This window comes from Dermacentor silvarum, chromosome 8 (assembly GCF_013339745.2).
Source record: "Dermacentor silvarum isolate Dsil-2018 chromosome 8, BIME_Dsil_1.4, whole genome shotgun sequence".
Taxonomy (NCBI): Eukaryota; Metazoa; Arthropoda; class Arachnida; order Ixodida; family Ixodidae; genus Dermacentor; species Dermacentor silvarum.
Window position 1 is genome coordinate 64385340 of NC_051161.1, and position 21872 is coordinate 64407211.

Genomic DNA, 21872 nt, shown 5'->3' on the forward strand with positions numbered 1-21872 from the left:
TCACATCTTAAAATTCGCCACAAGATTACCGTGCACTGAAACTCGGAAAAATCTGAGAGCATTATATGCCCCTCATTTGCGCTTTTATGCTAGAAGGCTTCACCACTCAACACTCTACCACAACAGAATTGGTCACTGGGCTTCTATGGATCCTAAGTGGACCCATAGTTTCGGAGATTGTGTCGTATTCGCACAACACCACCTACTTTCTTCTGGAGCTTCCACATTAGGGGACAGACACCGAAATGCTGTGAACGACTTCATTTTTGACTTTGCATCGGCCGACTTGCTAAACAAAAGCGTTCTGAACATTTTTCGATTCACTCCACTATGATGAAGAGAGTCGCATTGTTCAACAGCACTGCCTCAAGCCAGAAAGTTTTTACCATCTAAATTTCCTTTACCAATTTTGTGCAAACTGTCCAATTCTACGCCAATTCCCCATGGTGGTTATCTGCCACTTGTGCAGAGGAAACAACTGTATGCACAGAAACTACTGGAGTTCACGCAGAGAGTTTTGTTGCGGCTTCTATACATATGTGCAATTCCAAACAGCACATGTAATATATATGTACTTGTTGGAATTGGGAGAGAAAAAGAAACATTGAGTATGTATGCCTGCATGATAAACAAATGCTCCCCATGGCCATAGTGAAGTTTCACCAGAAAAACCACACAACAGGTGGAAGAAGAAACTTTACTAAAGTCCAAGCCTAGCTGGGCTTCCGATCTTGGTGCCATGTCCATGTGTCAGGACCCAACAATGCTTTATCTGGGCCACCAACAAAGGCCTAGATCTTGCAGTGGAGTGGTCCAACTCTTTCATGTGCATCTTTAAAATAGGGTGCAATACTTGAGTGAGTAAAAAGTGTGAAGAGTGTGCTTTACAGAATTCTCAGCAAGTATGAACTGTGCTGGAGTATTTGCCATGTAATTGACATGCTCGTTTGTCAGGTCTGTTCTCAATGTGGTATTTGATAGACTCATTGGGTAATGCAAGTGTGTTTACCTGGCAGATCAGTACAGCACTCTTTCCAGGATTGCAAGACGAGTTTTGCTTTTGGATTCCTCGAGCCATTTGCAGAATTTTTTATGTTCAACTCCGAACATGTTAATACGGTAGCTAGAAGTGCAGGGCACACCCTTGATTTCTTGCAACAAAGTTTACAGCATGCAAGCATCGACATAAAAGCAGCAGCATATAAAACAAGTTCTACCAATTTTGGAATATGCCTGCCTTGTATACAACCCGTTTTGTGCTGTGCATATTAATGTCATCAGAAAAAAGAAATGGCATGTAACAGCAAGGTTTGTCCTGGGGCAGATCGCTGGGTCTGTCTGAATGATGGAACAAGTTCTGTGCAAAGCTTTATTCAGTTTTCCATAATCGTACAAGAATCTGATCAGACTATTCGAAGCACCCGCCTTGTTTCATTGCGTAAAGGTTAGGTCGTACCTTTCCAGAACGGCTTTCTAAATATTCTCTTCCACAAACCATCGTCGCTTGCAACTCGCAACCCGAGGATGTGGTGTACTGCAACAATGCCTTAAGGACAAGACGCGCGTCCCCGAAAAATTTTATGCTTTTTACCTAAACGTGCAGAACACATCCAGAAATGGCATAACCAACGAAAAGAAAAAAATTATTTCGCAGTATCTTCTTCAGCAATAGGGGGGAAACACCAGGCAGAAAACTGGAAATGGGCTTCATCCCCAAACCACTTATGGCTTAGTTTGGAATGTGTGTCATATGTGAGCCATAGGTGTACATTTCACTTGCTTTACAGGCGGGATAGCACTGCACCCGGAGACCTTGCACCAGTCTGTAGTTTTCGACCGTGCTTTCAAAAGAAAGCGAGTGGGGCACCAAACTTCGTCGTCCTGCATTACTGCTCCGAGGGTTATGTAAGGATAAATAGTCTGAACAATTCAAGAAGTTGCTTTGTGTCATAGGATAGCATGCCAAGGCACGAAATTGTTCATTGTCTGCTATCCCCTGGCGACATGGGATGCAAACACATTTTCTTTTTTTCCTCAAACTGTAATCGAATGGAATTGTACGACTGAATCCACTTCCTAATTTTGTAATTTCATGGTTCTGTTTGCTTTGCCAATCTAATTTTCATTGTATGTACCATATGTTGTCCTCCCTGCTTGGACCACATGTCCCGCAGTATTTAAATAAAAATAAAATAAACCAGGAAAACCATGAGGCCAAGGCATTGGTCATACGACCATAGAGGTTTGGACCAACTGATGGACTGTCTAAGCTCGCCCCCCAGTTACACCAATAGGAGCAAGCTCACAAATTCTATCAGCCAACTAAATAACATGCAATGAACACTTCACCCTGCTCTTGCCAGGAGTGTCTCCCACAAAAGAAAAATCCAGGGCTTTGCTTCAGCTCAGCAGAACAAGACATCAAATGCCAGCAACTGTTATCTAAATGAAATCTGCAAGGGACCTACTAAACTTTACCTTGCATTCTACAGGGACCAAAATGTTCTTTCAAATTTACAAGTGACCTAGCAGACCAAATAACCTTAAAGCATGTAAAACTCATGCCTCTTGAACAGTAGTCCAAATCTCAACTTAAATGAGCAAAGTTTTTCAGTGTTGTGCTACCTAAAGTTAAGGTGCTTCATTCCCCTCGCATGGGTCATTAAGCTGCCACACCTTAAATCTACATTCACTTTAAAAAGGTTAAAATTAAATTCTGGGGTTTTACGTCAAAACCACTATGTGATTACACAAACAGCCACAACAGCACAAATTGCCAGTACTGATCCAATGGCCAAGTTCTGTCCTTTATGTGTTGCACTAAGTGCTTTCATGTGCAACTACAGGCTATTGGAGTTCGAACTGTTAATTTGCCCTTTGGGGTAGGTCATTTTTAAAAGCTTTTACAGAGTTCCCGCTGAAAATGCTAGCAGCATGTTGCATTATGAAAGGCCAACCAATGTTTTCTACCACAAAAAGCCTAGGTTCAGATAGTATAGAAAAACAACAGCCTCCGGAGGGTGTCCAAATTTTCAAAATACGTTTGAGTCGCAAAAAGCTTGCAAACATGTTTTTAGTAAAAAACATTGCTCGTCAGAAATTATGCGGAACCTGGAACATGCCACCTAAGTAGCAAAACCTCCAGTTTAGGTGACGCACAAGCTGCAAAGGCCATGGCCTGGGATCCGAGTGACATCCACTAACCACTGCGTGCACTCTGCCCAAAAATTGAATGGCTGTTGAGAAAATTCGGCAATTACCAGCGCTGCAGCTTTGCAAACATTGCTTCAGTACTATATACAAATTTACAACCAAATTAGCCACAGTGAAATTTCCCTGCAGTTGGCTTTTAATGCAAAACTAAATTACTGCAGTATTCACACACAACAGCCACCTCGCACGGCCCACTCTGTTTTTATTCTTGAACAAGTATTAACATCACACAGCGAAGCCATAGCTTTTGATGACCTTAGCCATCGGTTCCACCTGCTTGGCAGAGAGCTCCTTGGCCTGTGCGAGCAGTTTCTGCAAGGAAAGAAGCAAAACATGAGTACCTATTCGCAGCAATCAAGATATAGGTTTCTGCTGCTAAGGATTCTCAGTAAGAGTTTTGATATCACAGATAATCAAACAATGTAGGTAAAAGGCATCATGGAATCCAACAGTTTTAAAGCACCCTCTACAAAAACAGACCACCTCCTATCACTTAGGATATCTCAAATGCACAGCACAACAGTATTCTAGAGAATGAAGAAGTTTAAAGCCATTCATTTCTTGTATAAAAAGTTAATGAAATTAGTTGACAGCAAACTACTGCCACTAAGCACATAAAAAGTAACCTAGGAGCAGAGAGAACAGTCTTGTTTTCAGTAATGGTGTACACATTTGGGTACGCACTGCTTTTGCCAATCAGCCCAATGGTGGCGAGGTAGAAACTACAGACATGAAGCTTCGGATAAATTGAACCCATTGCATACTCAATGTGACACCATTTCACTTGTATGTCAATTATCACTACCCATGACCACTTTGCTGAAGGCACTACCAGTCTAATGTGGTGCACTGCACCAGCGAGTTTTCTCCTAGTGACGGCGGTTTCACTTTTCCATATATATATAAAAGAATGTGCAACTGAACAACAAACCTATCGTAATAGTATTAATTATGAGGGCTCGCTAGAATACACAAAAAGCATTAGCTGAACACCCTTGTAAACGAAGATGTCGCAACAATAACAATGGATTGAGTGGTGGTGCCATCTTAAGAGAGAATGCATAATCCCCCCCCCCAGCCACCCACAAAGCAAATCCCAAACTCACCCTGTCCGACTTCTTGGCCTTGTGATAAAGGGCAGCCTTGGCTTTCCTCTTCAGCTCAAGAGACTCGATGACGCTCTGGTACTTCCAGCCAACTTCATGTCCAAGACGTCCAAGAGTGCAGTACTGCAGGTGAGAAGCCACACCACCAGTTTACCTCAAGCCATGAATCTGATTGGTCTTAGAAGTCATCTACATGAAATCAGCTTTCAAGATTGATTGCACTGCCCTCTGTGAGAGGGCTCAATGTAGGTAAGGAATATAAGCTCATCACAACTGGAAATAATTCTCTTTCTGCAATTATAACTGCTGATAGCAGCCCATAAATAGGAAAACAAGACTTGCACACCTTTGCAGCAAGAGCACAACAGAAAAAAGGTAAGCCGAGAAAGAATAAGCCTTAAAGCAGTCATCAAATACTCTCAAGTCTATGATTGTCTCTGCACAATCACAAGGTAAATTCCACAGCACTACTTATTTATATTCCAATTTGAAGTGCATCAAAGCTGTCCAACTTGTGTTTAAACAATTAAGCTAATTCATAAAACTATATGGCAGTTATGTGTATCTGAGCACTAGTGCTTTAGAAACAAAATCTGGAAAAGAAACCAGTTTGCAATGACTAAAGCCTGTAAACGTTTTCTTAATGGCTGAGCAGTTGTAGCCCTACAAGTACACATCAAACTACAGGGGGTGCATCGCTTTCAACCAGACAGCGTTGCACTTATCAAAGCAGAGATGTACCATACCCTGCGCCTTGGGTTGAGCCGGAGCACACGCAACGCTGATGGCACCACCATGCGCTTCATGCGGTGGTATGGCGGCGGCACACCCTCGAAGACCTTCAGACGGTCAAGCGCAAGGGAGCCACGCTTGGTCTTGTGCGGCAGCATGCCGCGCACCGTACGCCACAAGATCTTGCTGGGTGCCCTGAAGTGGTAGGGCCCCCGTGCTGGGTTCACATTGCATCGCTTGCGCAGGAAGTCCAGGTACTTCACTGCACACGGAATGAGCAAAGGAGAGTGCAAATAAGTCACCAGTTAAAAAGTGAACTAGGGTGTTTTACGTGCCAAAAGCATGATCTGATTATGAGGCACGCCAAAGCAGAGAATTTTGACCACCTGAAGTTCTTTAATGGGCACCTAAATTAATTACACGGGTGTCCTTGCATTTTGCTTCAATCTAAATGTGGCCACTGTGGCCAGGATTTGATCTCGTGCCTAGCAGCGTAACATTAATCTCGCCAAGCAACCACGGCGGGTCATAAGTCACCAATGATAGGATGAGTACAACATAGCAGGTGTATGCAAATTGCAAGGAAAAGTGTTGATTGCAAGTCGACATTCAGCACTCTCAAGCAAGCCTCAATTCTTCAGACTCATGCCTTGGTAAAGATATGTCGCCCACACTCAAGCAACAGTTACTACACCACCAGACCTGTCACCTTTAAGTTTGACGGCTCACCCAATTAGAGCATTAATGCATGGTTTAATGTGAGACAGCAGCTTGCCACATGGGACTAATCTACTACATGCCCCATAGCAGTGAGCAAGCTCAAAGGTATAGCATGGAACCGGCACCTTGTTTGGCATCCAGTCACAACTTGAGGTGCATGGCCTATTACCCTCACATTTTGCTGAGTAACTGTTGCTCACTGAATGGTATGACCATGTGATAAAGGTGTTAAAAACGGCCGTTTGGTGCATCACAATGAGAGCCTCTGCAATATCTAACATGGACAGCAGCAATAACGCTGGTACACAGTACTTTATCCAACTGTGTTTAGATAAATTTTGAAAAGGCAACGTGGTAATGATTATGTTGCTTCTGACACTTTGCACCAGAAGCTTTGGCTCCTCAGGTTGAATGATAGGCCATGAAGCAACCAGTCAAGAGATTAAAATTTTACAGATAATTATGCAGCCTAATATAAATTATTTCCTACTACACACTCCTACAACGCACATCTTGTTAGAATTCTATGCGAGCTTCCCTCGCACCTCACAAAGTGATCCGTTTGCTTTTGGGCAGATGCTGCATTTTAACTAGCCTTCCAAATGCCATTTCGGCATCTATAGGGGCACACGTTGACTCCAGTTCTATATCTTGGAGTGTGGATAAACAATGGGGCTGAGTACCTACCGGAACATGAAAAACATGTAACGGCTAAAGGTAGCAGAAATGCAGCTGTGATGAAAAAATAGGGCACTGTGGAATTACAATAGGTACGAAGTGGTGAGAGGGATTTGGAAAGGGGTGATGGTCCCTAGTTTGACTTTCGGCAATGCGGTCCTGTGCATGAGATCAGAGTTTCGAGTTAAGCAGCGAGGGGTAGGTAGACTGGCTCTGGGAGCACACGGAAATACACCAAATCAGGGGGTACAGGGTGACATGGGATGGACGTCATTCGAGGGCAGGGAAGCCAGCAGCAAGATAGAATTTGAGGAGAGATTGAGAGAAATGGCAGAAAAGCGGTGGGCAAGGAGAGTTCAGTTATTTGTACATGAGGAATGTTGATACAAAATGGAGGAAGCTGACCAGAAAACTGTCAATCAAATATTCGGACTGCAGGAGGGGTGCATACCAGGAAACCGCGGTTAAGAAAAAGGTTAAGGAAACAGAGAGGGGTCTGTGGAAAACAGGGATGCAGACGAAATCAGCACTGGGAACATACAGAACTTTCAAGCAAGAAATTGCCAAAGAAAATATCTATGATAATTCTAGGGGAAGCTCTGTTGTTTGAAGCCAGGACGGGAGTATTGCTGACTAAGATGTACCGAGTCAAGTAACAAGGTATAGACACGTTGTGCGGTGCGTGTAGAGAAGAGGAAACTGCTGAACACCTCATACTTTTCTGTAAAGGGCTTAACCCTACAGTGCAAAGCAACGGGGCTGATTTTTTCGAAGCATTGGGGTTTAGGGACAGTGAAGGCAAAATAGACTAAGCGGGTAGAAATAACCAAACGGAGGTTATCTGATTGGTGGATAAAATCAAGGCAGGGGTGAAATTTCACTCACCACAAAGTACAAAATATGTTCATAGTCATGGCTAGGTGGCGTATGCCACCGCCCGATTTAAAGGGTTCAGCCTCATCCATCCATCCATCTAGGTTAACGATACATCTCGGTTCTTGAGAAGCACAGCTACGGCTTACCACACTTTGAAACAGCACGTTGCCCGTGGCACCGAACACGTGTACTACACAGGAATCTTGACAAGTGCTAAAAAACCAACTTACGCTTATTCCTGAAGAAGCTTCCAGATATGCAGATGCCCTCGCATCGAACGACGACCACCCGTTGGCCTGGGTAGAGGACAAACAGCAAATGAATGCAAAAGAACGGCCGACGTCTCGGCAATCTACAGTCGTGAAGGAACTCAGATGGTGATGCATGGTAAAGGTATAATCACATCGATTATCATACGTGTGGTAGTGAAATTATCATCATGTTAACGGAGCGCGGGCATATTAAATATGAAAATTGCCCCCCTTACCATGAAGCAGTGTTTTCGCTACTAATGCAGAGAGACGGCCAAGTAAGTGGCCTTGGCCGTCGATGATAATGGGCTGCAAGATAGAGAAAAAAAACGACGGAGTCAGCGATATGGCACTCTGAAAACTCGCCACGTTCAAATTCAGACTTTCAGCCCGACATTCTATAACATCAACTATTTATCGCAGCGAATACCAAAGCAAAAGCGTGCACGAGTGCAAGCGATGGTTGGAACGCTCACGCCGACATACCGGCGTGAATAGGCCTAACAAAACATGTGGCTGTACTTGACACCGACAACGGCACAATAACTACGAATAAAATTTACGTTAAGGCTGCGTTGACTAAAGATTAGGTCGGCTTTCTTAGTCGCGAACACGAATTTAACGTATTCACGCAGGCCTGAAACGAGGGCAGCAGTCAGTTCTCGCCACGTGAAAGGAATCCACCAATAAATAGAGACGTTTAAACTAAAGTCAAGCAAAATCGCGCGCTCTTTAGAAACCTTAGGCAGTAATGAATTATTAAAACGAATAAACACTGCACTAACACATATTTAAGACGCCGCGGAGCAAAAAGCACGGACCACCACGAACCTTCCGTGAAAACCCAGTCATCTCGACCGGAGAAAAGACATGGAAAAGAGACTGCGACGGGGTTCTCCCAAAAGCCAACACGGTGCAATTGTGGTGGCCAGACCAAATGAAGTTTCACGGATTTCACAAAATTTGCTGAAGCGAAAAAAAAAAAGAGCTTGCTGTGATAAAATTCAACGCAACAGACTAAACCAGACATCATAAATAAAATAATTACTACTACATTTCATATAGGCGAATTTTTAGAGAGATTTACCGCGGAATATCCTGCTTTTGACCACGCTACCGTAACTACGATTTCCCCTATGACGTGTACATGAAGTAGAAAATTTTACCTTAATAGGCAAGTCATTGGCAATATTTTGAATATTGTATAATCTCAAAATATTTTTACTGATTTTACCGATCATGATGATGATGATCAGTAAAGTCAGTAAAAATAAAATCGCACAAAGGCGGCGCAGGCATCGAGGCATTCTATTGGTGCACACATCCAAGGCCTGATTGGTTCCCAGGTGCCGCCGAATTTGTGCTGTGCTGTTTCGGTTGGTTCTTCATTCTATGACGGAAATCCGACCAGTCGAACGGTCCGACCAGCGCCTGGTCCCAACCTAGGGTCCCGACTCCCTCGATAAAAAAAAAGTCCGAACAATCCGTGGCCCACCCACCCGTCCAACCACCAACAGGGCGCAGCCTCCGTTTCGACGTGAGCTATCATGGACGAACCGGAGGACCGCGCGATCGAAGAAATGTGAGTACGGCGTTTTGTTTGGTTCCAACCCGATAGCCTTGTTCTTTGCTTAAAGACTTTGCAAAGCAGCGATTTTGATACGATGTGACAGAACTGTCTGCGCAGTCATGCCGAACTTCCGCGTTTCTTAGCAGCGGGATTTCACGGCTTGAATGCATGCCATTTGGGGCCGTATTCTGAAACGTTCCACTTCGGCGATTTTTTAGGGGCGAAGCTCCTTAGGGTGTGGGTCTGTCCCTCCTCTGTACTATGTAGTAGTAGTAGTAGTAGTAGTATTCGTCGTCGTCGTAGTAGTAGGTAGCCACGTCTACTTTTATTAAAAAAAAAAAAATTCTGAAAGTTGTCCTTAGCGCGGAATGGAACCAGGGACCCCTCGCTTCCGAACGCGCGGCGCTAGCCACTACGCCACGAAGCGCACATGGACACACGCACCACGATGACAATAAATACCCAACATTAACGAAAGACTGCGCGTTTCAAACGCGTTTGTGCTAGCGCGTTCCGGCCCGTGTAAAAGAAGCTGGTGTAAGACGCTGTGGCCTCTCCGCCGTACCCCCGTATTCATAAACGCTCCTCGACTTGAACTTGACTTGCCACCAACTTGGGCAGCGCGTTCGAAACGCGTTGAAGGCGGTGGCAAGTCAAGTTCAAGTCGAGGAGCGTTTATGAATACGGGGGTTATACTCTCTCAGCAGTCATGTGATGGCGTCGGCAAACGCGGTGCACGTTCCGGCATGTGTAAACGGCTGCGTAAGACGCTGTGGCCTCTCCCCCTTACTAGAGAGTACTGCACGTTTCTAACGCGTTTGTGCTAGCGTCCCCTTAAGCGGGAGATGGTGCAATTATAATGGAGGGCGCTGTTATAAAATAGGAATGACGTCACATATGGCGCGTGTCATTGGTGGAAGTCAATCGTTCGATTTAGTGCGGTGAGACTGGGCGAATTACACGGAAGATTCACGGTTTACCGATGATTCCCTCCGGAGCTTCGCCCACTCATCATCATTCACCCCGTGGATATGCGGTGGTTTTTTTTTTTTTTTTTTTTTTTTTTCGCTTTCAGGTGCGCGCTGATTGGCTGGTTGAGCAAAATTGAATGACCTTTGGCTCAACCATCCAATTAGCTCATCCAATTTTGCTAAAACAGGCAATCATCGCGCGCCTGAAAGCGAAAAAGAAATTTCGCCGAAGTGGAACGCTAGCTTTCAAATTCAGTTGCAGCATAGGGCGGGGCGCATATGGGGCCGACTGCGGAGGCGGGCGGGGCGGGGGGGAGTTTTCTGCCCCCCCTCAGTGTCATTACCAGCGTTCTGGGGCGCGATCTTGTACGCGTTCCAAAATGGAACGGAGGCGTTCTGTTCCATCGAGCCGCACACGATTGGCCAATTTCAACCGCGACGTTCAAATTGACCAATCGTGTGCGGCTCGATGGAACGGACCGCCTCCGTTCCATTTTGGAACGTGTACAAGATCACACCCTAGAAGCACCAGCGTTGGCTGCCACATCTGTAGTTTTTCACTGCAACATTTTTTTTTTAAATTTCCAACGCCATGCACAGACACAATATATTTAGATATATACACAGGACAAAGTATGTGTGTGTGTGTAAAAGCTGCGGGGCCTGAGCCCCCTCCGAAGTCTTCCGTGCATTTTAATAATGCAAGCAGTTGCTTTCTGGAGTTCTTCTGGCAGGAACACTAATGATGTAGCTTAAGTTGAGTAAGCTTACACTTCTGCAACATCATAGGTGTCGGTAAAGGTCCCACCAATCTTCCAAAGAAAGCTTTTCTGGCTTGCCAGGTCTCCGCGGCCACTGCGAGGCTGTTAGTCCAAAGGCGTCATCACTTGTGACATAGATTTTTCTTTCCAAACTTTTCATTAATATCGCAGTAATAGACTCATCATTTGAACAGAAATTTCTTAATTTTGTGCCTATACCCAAACGTCGGTGCGACATTGTGTATGTTATTTTTTTGTTATTTTTTTTTGTAATTAGGTTGTTGGTGCTGAGTAAATGTTATTGAAGCTTGTCAAGCTCAATCTTTGGCTCTTTTATAATGCAATGCAATGTAACGCATTTTTACTCATTAAAAGAAAGATAGCCAGGCTCGAGCACACTCCATCAAAATCCACGACTTCACGATGGGCTGGTGCAGGAACTTCAAGGCAGTGTCGCCACCTGTCTTTAAGTTTTGGATCTTTTCTGTCTTAGAAAGGCACTTCTCTTGGTAAGAGTGGCCTTTTTGGTATTGTAGTACAAATGTAATTTACTAAAGACAGCCCAGAAAAATGCGGTAGAACCCATCTCACGATAACTGTCAAATGTAATGCATTTTGGCATTAAAGCAGTATAGCGACACAGTGTATTGCCACCACTGAAACGCATTGTGTATGAGGTGTGTTCATTGAGGAGCATACCCATTGACACATACCTACTTCTGCATGCTCAGTGACCCGTGTCGGTGTGAAAGAGGCACGTTGAAGAGTGCCGCATAGGTACACAGGGCCACATACCCCCTGTTGAAAGTTGGTCTGCAGGTTGGTTTTGGGCACTTCCCTTAGCACAGAAGCTCGATGCACTACCCATTCGACCATGGGCTACCAAGTGACCCAGGTTGGCGGGAAAATGGTTAGGGACATAGATAGTCAGTAAGCCCCCCCCCCCCCCCCCTGGCAAATGCGTGAAGTACCCTAAGGATTTATTACAGCCCATGTATGCCCCTGCACAATTCTTGCACATCATCGGTATAATGCTCCGGTTAGGTTATCTGCCCATACTCGCGCTAGGTTCAGGACTTCTGAAAGACTGATGCAACATAAGAGGAGCTCCGTTGCCAAGCTTACGGTGATTTCCGAGATCCTTCACTGTGTTTTATACCTACATGCTCAGTTTTGCAGTCGTCGTAGTGCAGTCAAACTGCTCGTGACATTAAAATTACTTTGATGGCACTTGGTCATAGTGTCTTTCATGCAGTAACGAGCTTTGTATTTCGCTTTTGAAGTGTGGGGAAGCATGGAAAGCAAAGCATGCCGAGACCTCTGCTGTTGCTTTCCAAATGCAGCGACGCCACAACCAGCGAGATCTGCGATGTCGTCGGGGTCCATGTACGTGCACTGGCAGAGCTGTGGCGTGACCTTGGAATTGACAAGGAGGCATTGCAAAGTCGTCTTGCAGGGAACTAAGAGGCACGTTGTCAACCTATTCAAGGCCATGAGAGAGGATCAGGAGGAGATGAAACAGCGAATACTGAGGCATATCACCTCTTACACAAATGAAGTGGAGCGTCTGGCTGCAGAGCTCGCCATACCTGTCGACTTGGTGAGTCTCAAATCGGTTCTACATTTTAAAACAGCTTTAAAGCATCCCCTCCAACCTCTTCTCACAAATCTTGTTTTTTTCTGTACATAATGGGATCATGGTAAAGTGACTTCAATTAATTTACCGTTTTTACGAGTTTCACATGTCGGTTGTAATTATGGCTGTCTGATAAGTCTATGGTGTCAAAAATAGAGATGTTGTTTTGTTTGCTTTTTTTTCTTTCTTGTTTCTGTATTCAGTCTCAAAGGCCAACGGCAACCAAACCTTGCTTTGCTTCAATAGTATATGCTGATCATTTAGTATTACCGATTTAACCAACCTTGTGAAAACTATACTGCTTTTAAATGTCTGCTTTTGTTATAAACAGCCTTTATGTAGCACCTAAGTAGTACAGAACGCACACCTGGTGGTAAGATGCGACGTTAATCCCAGTCTGACCTTAAAAATTTTCAGCACTTTGTAAGCACTGCCTGATCTCTGGGGTCATGACCTGGCACTGCACTGCTTCTTGACATTTCAGTTTGCACAGGACTTCTGGTGAACAGCAGTAGCGGCATTTTTCTATTTTCTGCTCTATATTTATGACGCGTCGTCCACTACTGTTTCTAAAGCAATATTTTGCACAAAGGCTGCTTAGTATTTGCACTAATCAGGAATGGGGCTTTTTACTTGCCCCAAAATTTCGTTGTAGTTGGCCTTTAAAACATTCTGGCAGAACCTGTCTCAAGGCTGTCGATGTTAATGCAATGTAATGATGTTAATGCATTGAAGTCGATTGAAAACTGTCGCTTATTTTGTACACTCGTTGTACAGGGAAGACACTGGCTCCTCTGTTAGGAAGCCTTGTCAGGCTTCCAAAGACAAAAGTATGCGAACCCTTCAAGGGAGCACAAAAAAAAAGGGCTGGTGATTCATCTAATTAATCTGATTTTCTGATGATTCATCAAAATTGGAAAGTAATAAATATTAGTTTCTTGTGCAGTAAGTAATGCTTGTTTTGCCTAAAAAAAATTAAGAGGCTTGAAGCCCACGCACATGCATGACTGCATGCATTTACGAGGAAGGAGACATCTTGAATAAAGCACGAAGGCACTAATTCTGTATAGGATTGGCAGCGTGGAACTTAAATATCTTCGGAAAGACGACGAAAGCTGTCATTGACTAGCATCAAATATTTAAAACCTTCACATCAGACAAGTGTGCTCTGAAGTAGTAGAAGTTGGCTAAACTTGCTTGCAAGCTGTGCCCCGAGTGCGTGTCTGAAGCTAGACCTGTATCGTTTCTCCGCGAGTCTGCTGGTTGTGACAGCATCTTTGGTCCTCTTCCCAACGCAGCCTGAAGGCCGTACAGTGGTGCAGCAGGAAGACGAGATGCGAGCGCTCGTGCAGAGGCTGCGGGAAATGAGATCTTCCCGCAAGCGAGAGCTTCGCAGGTTGAGAAGCGAGGAGGCTGACCTCTGCCGCAGGTTGCAAGAGCCTACATTTGCTTTCGGCAACGGGGGCGCCTTACCATCGCAAGAGGAACTGCAAGAGCTGCGGGAACGTCTGCAGGCTCTCGAACAGCAAAAGGTGTGCATCCAGAACTAGTTCTCGTTTCTCCTTGGTGTTCACGTACTTCAGTTCATTTCATTTATTATTCCCCTCAGCCACAAATCACGGTCCTGATAAATGAATGAAAGGTTACTTAATTTTAACGCCCCGTGTCGCAGAAAATCTGGCGTCAGAGTCGGCATAAGCATCGGCGTCTGGCGGAAATAATCATGCCGAACCACATCACCCCGAACCACCCCGACCACACATGCCCTTCGCGTGGCGCAAGGCGTTAGTGAACAAAAATTGGATTTCTCAAAGTAAAATCCGTCAAAAATCGTAAAGTACGATGACTTAAGCACAACCTACAGACGTGATAGCGTCGGATTGTAATTTGAAAATGCGAGAAAAAAGCCTGTTAAGCAGCCAGGGATTCTTCAATGCTATCGCGTTCCACCCTTAAAGGCGAAGCTTAAACGTCCTCATATTCCGATAGTGTTTCGCTGTACTTTGGTTCTAGGCAACATTGAGGGGACTGTTGAAAACCGAGCCTTTCTAAATTTCGATCGCCTCCCAGTGGCGCACCGACGGGGGGGGGGGGGGGGGGGGTTGTAACCCCCCCCCCTGAGGCCGACTTAACCCCCGGTTATGTTTAACCCCTTTTCTTTCCTTACGCATTTGAGTACTGCAACTAAGATGTACATCGCCTCCATGTCACAGAAAATACTGTCAGCATCAACGGCGTCCAATAACGCAATCGCATTCCACTCTTAAAGGCAAAGCTTAAGCGTACTCCAAGTTTTTATTTTAAGGTGCTGGAGATTCCACTGAAAGAAAGTTAAGGTGCACTAAGAGGAATGTTCAATGGAATCAAACCTCCATATAACGAACCTCGATTTAACGAAATTTGCGATGTAACAAACTATTTTTATTTCCCCATTATAGTTCTATTGAATTAACAAAACCTCGATATAATGAAATTCTCGATATAACGAACCTTTCCGATGCAAATACAACTTGTTATATCGAGGTTTGACTGTCGATCATTTACAGTTGCAAAGAAATAAACCACTAGATTTACCAGTGTTTGTACTTAGAGTAAGTTCAGTGAGTAAGTTGTGAGTGAGAAGGTGCGACACATTGCCACAGTAAGGACTGAATGTAAGTATTCGAATAGCTTGATTTCGAATGTGTTGTAGTGGCATTAGGTGAGTTGGATAGGTGTTTCCCCATGCCTAGATGCAATAATTGAAATGACTGTGAATGAAAGCAAGGTATAATTTCATCAAAGCTTACTCGGCAAATTAACACCGAGATTTGAGCAATATTCTTATGCCACAGACAGACTTCTGTCTTAGAAAAGCAGTGTAGCCCTTCTACTTCAAGTTAGAATCCAATGTTACCCGGACAAATGAACATTGGGTTACTGCAGGAATGGATGTTTTACTCTGCATACGTCGATGATGTACAGATGGGTTTCGCCTCGTGTAATCTTGCAGTCTGTGAGCGGCAGATTCAGCTTGGTCTGAACAAGGTGTCTAAGTGGGCAGATGAGAATGGATTTAGCCTTAACTTACAAAAGACCACCTGCGTCCTGTTCTCCAGAAAGAGGGGTCTGCACCCCGATCCTGACATTGAGTTGCAGGGAAAACGTGTGGTCGTAAAAACAGAACATAAATTTTTAGGTGTGATTTTAGATAAGAAGCTAACATTTGTGGCACACATACAGTATGTAAGAAGTAAGTGCATGAAAACAATGAATATTCTAAAAGTATTGTCACGCACCGCTTGGGGTAGTGACACAAAGTGTCTTTTGAATCTTTATAAGAGCCTCATACTCACAAGACTAGATTACAGTGCCATAGTGCACCATTCCGCTACGCCTAGCGCCCTAAGGATGCTGGATCCTGTACACCACCTAGGCATCCGCCTAGCCACTAGTGCCTTCAGGACAAGTCCTGTGACAAGCCTGTATGTAGAGGCGGACATGTGGTCGCTTGACATGCAATGTTCGGACCTAAGCCTCACCTATTTCCTGAAAGTTAATTCGAACTCTGAACACCCGTCCTTCTCAACCGTAAATGACATGACCAGTGATGACCAGTGCCACACTCTTTAATAACCGGCCGACAGCAAGACATCCCTTCTCAGTACGTGTAAGGAAAATTGGTGAATAAATGGTTATCCCACTACCTGAAAATGCTCTGATGGCCCCAGCAAAGCCAGTGCCACCGTGGCAGTGGCAACTCGTAGAGTGTGATACCTCGTTTGTAGAGGTCACAAAAGACTCTCCAGAGGCACATATCTGAATGCATTTTCTAGAAATTCAATTCAAGTACTCGTCCTGAACTCAGTTCTACACTGACGCTTCCAAGTCACATGCAGGGGTATCTTACGAAGTAGTCGGACCGTCGTTCTCAGAGTCCGATGTACTGCACCCGGAAACAAGCATTTTTATGGCTGGGGCCTATGCACTTTTATCGGCTGTGAAGAGTATGGGCAAATCAAAACTCAAAAGATCAACAATATTTACAGACTCCCTAAGCGTCGTAAAAGCCGTCATGACTCTACATAGACACAAAAACCCTGTACTTATTGAACTGTAGTCTGCTCTCTGCAAAGCATACATGTCTAACCAGCATATTATATGCTGGATGCCTGGCCATCGAGGCTGTCGAGGGCAATGTTCTGGCTGATCAAATGGCCACATCAACTACATCGCGAGCCCTTAACCCTACCACTTTTATCCCTGCCAGAGATCTTAAGCCCTACTTGATAAAGAAACTTCGAAGCCACTGGCAGCACTTGTGGGATGCCGAAACGAACAATAAGCTCCACTTAGTTAAGCCACAGATTGGCCCCTGGCATCCTGTTACGAAAATACGAAGAACTAATGTCCTATTCTCTCGTCTGAGAATAGGACATACATTCGGCACCCACAACTTTCTCTTAACTGGAAATGACCCGCCAACCTGTGGTAGATGTGGAGAGAGGCTTACCATGCTCCACGTGCTCGTGGAGTGCAGGGAAGCCGAAAGAGAGAAAAAGACACTTTCCTCTAGCGTACCAGTACCGTCTCCCTCTCCACCCCGCTATGTTTCTTGGCGACGAACCTCTCTTTAACACCAAAGCTGTTCTGGATTTTCTGAGCGATGTACTGCATGTTATTTGCCCAAGAGTTTCGTAGCGCATCCTCTCCTCGGAGGATGTCGCCGCTATAGTAGTTTTGCATAGCACGCGCCTCCAGGCCCTTACGTTTTCAAAGAGTCTGCCAAGGCAATAGTGCTTTTTGAAAAAAAAAATCTGATGTATTTTCGTTTATCGTCATTTCCTTGCAATTTGTTCTTTCGTGATCATAGTGCACCTCATAAGCCATTGCCATAATTTTATTACATATATATTTTACGCATTTTTACAGCGATTAGTTTTAGGCCCTTTTACAGCCACGACACACCTTTCACAATTCATTGCTCCATTGTCAGCTCATAACCACTGGCCTGGTGCTCTTTGGCCATACCTGGCCCTTGCGCCCTTGCACCATACATCATCATTTCTGCAGGAATGGAATGATCGCTAAAGTTAAAGGGCCCTTCATCAGGCCCTGTCGGAAATTTTACTTCTACACTGCAAGTTAAGTGCATGAGTGATCTTACTGCAAAAAGGTTTCGAATTGGTTCATTATTGTGGGAGAAATTGGAATTTTGAATTGCATTGATGCCAGAAGGGTGAACTTCACTACCAAAGCTCGCTTCCTTTTCCCTGAATAGTGTCCCTACAGTCCTTTTTTGCCTTCTTCCACACAAAAGCCAATAAAACAAAGCAGTATATCACTTAAATTGAGGTGGAGAATTCGCAGGCAGCCTTAGAAGAAAGCATCCTTAATAGTCCAAGATATTGTGCAATGATGCTTCCTGAAGCACTAGCTTCTTTGGTGTCATGGCTGCAGGAGTGACTGAGCACTTTGAACAGCCTTATGAATTTCTCTGCACTGCTCCTATAAATATTGCAAATTTTATTATCAAATCATTGAATTGTATAGGCATTTAATAAGCTTTTCTATTCACATTCAAATATTAGGTACTCGTGGACACCTAATTATCTGTTGCCACAGTGGCATTCTGCCTCACATGAGCATGCTCCAGTTCATTCAGCACATTTCTCTGAACGTGCGCACTTTTTTCTTTTGCCAGAAGATTGGCTAAATTGCACGAACACTGCAGCAACCATGCTGCGGGTTTTTGCTGCCAGTCAGCTCTGGCAGACACCCAGCGCTTCCACGTTGACCTGTGACCCTGTTTGTTCTAGGCCCAGCGAACTTGCCAATTCCTGGCCCTTCAAAGGGAGGTAGTGGCTCAGCTACACTTGATTGGAGCTGAGCCTGACACGCAGTTCGAGCGTGAAATTGTGGACAGCCCTGAGACCTTCATCCTGTCCTTGCAGAATCTTGAAGATGCTGCCGCCTATCTTCAGAGGGTGAGTTACATTTAGCGGCTTAGATGCACAGATACAATAGGGGCTCTCTCCCTTCGCTGTCCTTACTTTCTTACTGAAATGAAGGTGGCACTTCCATTTCATTTTCAATTATTCATGTGCCATACCAAATGACGTCGGTGGCAATGGTGGCATGGCAGCATCTACGTCAATGACAAAATGGGGACAAAAATAAAAATAAAGGCATCATTAGAGTTTGTGACAACTGGTGTTGGCATTTTTGTGGAGCAGTGCATATGTAACAATGTTGATTGCATCGCATAACTGCATACATCAAGCTGGCGACAAGCAGTATAAAAGCTGTTGGAAATGGCAGCATTACAAAGCCACATCCCTTCATACATTGCATGCAATGCATCAGCAACATAATGGTGCATCCTTTTACAGTGAGGAAAAATACAGTGATACAAAGAACTTCCAAAAAGCAAAATAGTAGCAGTGCAATACTCGGCATGAAAATGAGGGAGGGGGGTGGGGGGCACAATATGGAACAAGCACTTTTCTTTTGTGCTGCGTATTTTTTTTTCTTTATAATTATTATATATCAAGTATGCGCCAACTAAGCCCTCAGCAAGTCCTTTTAAGCGGTAGCAATAGTTAGAGCTGTTGCAGCTCGGGGTAGCGTTTAGGCCAGGAATCCTCCAGCCATATGGATGAGTACGTCCGGGAGTATGAGCGAGAGAAAAAGGGGTTTGTTTTACATTATATTTACACAGGCTCCAGATATGGAAGCCCACTCCATGTAGGAACACTTTGAATGTTTGAGCTCACTACATGTCTGAGCACACATAGGCACACGTCGGGACACATCGGGAACACTGCACCAAACACACTGCACATTGCACCAAAGGTGTCCGCTTATAGTACCCAAAATGTCGAGTTTTCTATTTGTGTACATTTATCTCTTAGACTGTTTCAGTCGTGGGAATCTATTCAGCAGGTGTTTGTAAATCTCATTTGTTCTCTAACTTTCCATAGTTCTGTTCTACATGGCATGTAATCTAACATTTCTTTATAAATTAGCCAAGTGTTGTAGCAAATAAATTGTTCACGTTTTCTATCGTAAATGTTTTACAAGGAATATAATGAAATGTGTTGCAGGTAATACATTATATTTGACGAATAGACCGCATTGTGTGCTTGTGTAATTTGTATTAATATGCTATTACTTTGTGCTCTCAAGTTTGTGTGTCATTTGTATGTTTGTATTTTGGTAGTGTTCAGTAGGTAAAACTTCTGTCCTCAAAAAAAATTGTGCTATTATTGCATGGCACCATACCAGCCTTTGGCTAAGGATCCAAATGGTCATGCCCATCTAATGTACCAAAGAAATGGAGGTAATAAAAAAAAAATTATTTGTAGACACGCCTTTTCACTGTTTCTGTGCAGACCTCATAAGGAATAATGTTGCTGCCTCTGGTCAGAGTTGATATCGATTCCAGTCCCCTCTTTTTGAGCAGCCCCACTTTTTCTGTCTTTGCACATATGTCCACAGTTGAAGGACCTCGGGAATGCACGCCGTGAGGAAATCGCTGCTCTTATGGAGCAGCTAAGCAATTATTGGGATCGGCTTGGTGTGCCCGAAGAACAACAGCTCGGGCGTCCCACTGGCCTCACCCCGGAAGTAACTGACACGGTGAGTTCCACTCGCACACACTGTATGCCCCTGGCCCACACATCTTTTGTGACGTGATGGTCAACCTGCTGTGAACCTGTTTTCACTTGACCCACTGCGTTCACTCAGTGGCTATGGTGCTGAGCATAAGAGTGGAGGTTCACTTCACGGCTGTGGCGGCCACATTCTGGTAGGGGTGTAATGCAAAGATGCTTGTGCACCAGGGTGCACGAACTCGAGGTGGTCAAAGTTGATCCGGAACGCACATGCTTTCGCAGTTTAATAAATAAGCGCTGCTTTTGTTGACATTCCGCCTGTCCGTGGCACCTTGTCATTTTGATCGGTCCTGTCGACCCTGACGAACCTTGTACTGACAGAAGCGTCCCTGGCGGACGCGGTGCCATTCTTCGAATTGCGGCATTCGGGCGCTGTATGTCCGATCCCCGCATCGGGCCAACGTCGAGGAGCGCTCGCAGTGACAGTCCGCTACTCTGTTAGCCGAGGCGGCCCGTCCGGGGCGCCCTTGGCACTCCTATAGCTCCGAAAACAAAGTGAAACGCTCGCTTGCACGGCATTAAGCATGAGGGCACCGCGGCATACATGACATGTGGTGCTGTGCGGGCCTCTACACCGAATATATTGAATATTCGAAAATTCGAATACAGTATAGACCACTTATAATGTAACCGCTTATAGTGCAGGACCGGATATAATACGGTCTTTTCAGACTCCCGTTAATCTTCCCATAGCACTCTATGTATACATGTGTCGCATATAGTGTAGTTGCAGGAGACGAAATACCGGTTACAGCGCGGCTGCCTGGAATTTCGGCAGTTAACCGAGACGGCGAATGCTCCCCTCAAGCTGCAGATATACTCCAACGTAACGCATGCACGCACATCGAGCTCCGCGACGTCGCGGTGCCAAACAACCGGCGTGTCTAATGCCGTCGGGCACGTAAATAGCTCCGTTCCTATTTTTCGCCCGCCACATCGAGCCGCGCCAGCCACGCATCCCAGCATTCCTCGCGCGGAGCAGGCAAAATGACACAATGGCGGGAGCATGCAAAAGTGTGTCCGCCGCCATGGCTCTCTGCACATTAACAAGCATGGTGTCACGCATGCACAAGCAAACATGAACACGTCTCACTTGATGACTACGCGAACTCGTTGTCAAAACGCTATAGTGAGGAAGCGCGGCAGCAGAAGTGAGCGAATTGACCTCCGTGCCGCGTCTCACATCAACGCAATCTAAGCCGCGAAAACACAGTGCACAGCGGACTGTGCCTCTGTCACAGATGGCTTTCAAGATACAGTGGCCCTTGCAGGTGCGCGCTGGGAGTAGATTGCTCCTTACCCCCCTCTGCCTACTCTCCCCCGGAGCCTTGCGTGCTACAGAAAATGGCACGCTTCCTGCCCTCTTTCCTTCCTTGCGTGCGTGAGATTAAGACGCGATTGTCGACTCACCATCGCATGCTTTCACTCGCACAAGGCAGCATATGGTGTGCAGCGACGATTTTATCGCCCTTGGACTTTATACACGGAACCTCGTGGCGACAGAGACGGCAACGGCAGAAATGCGCCTGTAGTGACCATATCATTGCTATCTCAATGAAATCGTTGTTTTGGTTATAGTGTGGTACCGCTTATAGTGCGTATATTCGCGACTCCGGCGACTTACGTTATACACGGTCTACACTGTAGTAGATATTAAATGCGTGAATCAAATTATTCGAACGTTCGCTATTCAATTTGCTGAC

General features: G+C 45.1%; 2 protein-coding genes and 1 non-coding gene across 3 annotated transcripts in view; 1 reads left to right on the forward strand and 2 right to left on the reverse strand.

Annotated features, from left to right (window-relative positions):
* Positions 1–3398: 3398 nt before the first annotated feature.
* Positions 3399–8522, reverse strand: LOC119461359 (60S ribosomal protein L13a-like). Its single transcript, XM_037722640.2, has 6 exons — positions 8408–8522; positions 7813–7885; positions 7556–7621; positions 5066–5313; positions 4320–4442; positions 3399–3525 (listed from the first exon to the last, which is right to left on the reverse strand). The coding sequence occupies exons 1-6, from the start codon at positions 8426–8428 to the stop codon at positions 3439–3441; spliced, it is 618 nt and encodes a 205-aa protein (XP_037578568.1). The 5' UTR covers positions 8429–8522; the 3' UTR covers positions 3399–3438.
* On the reverse strand, positions 3592–3661 carry LOC119462943 (small nucleolar RNA SNORD34). Its single transcript, XR_005194300.1, has one exon. It is a non-coding gene; the product is annotated as a small nucleolar RNA SNORD34 (small nucleolar RNA).
* Positions 8523–8935: 413 nt separating the features above from the next.
* LOC119462170 (protein regulator of cytokinesis 1) overlaps positions 8936–21872 on the forward strand; it is a 28257-nt gene continuing 15320 nt past the window's right edge. The window contains exons 1-5 of the mRNA XM_049672521.1: positions 8936–9158; positions 12222–12478; positions 13813–14046; positions 18313–18480; positions 19994–20134. Coding sequence (XP_049528478.1) covers positions 12248–12478; positions 13813–14046; positions 18313–18480; positions 19994–20134 — 774 coding nt within the window. The 5' untranslated portion in view covers positions 8936–9158; positions 12222–12247. The remainder of the gene's footprint in view (positions 9159–12221; positions 12479–13812; positions 14047–18312; positions 18481–19993; positions 20135–21872) is intronic.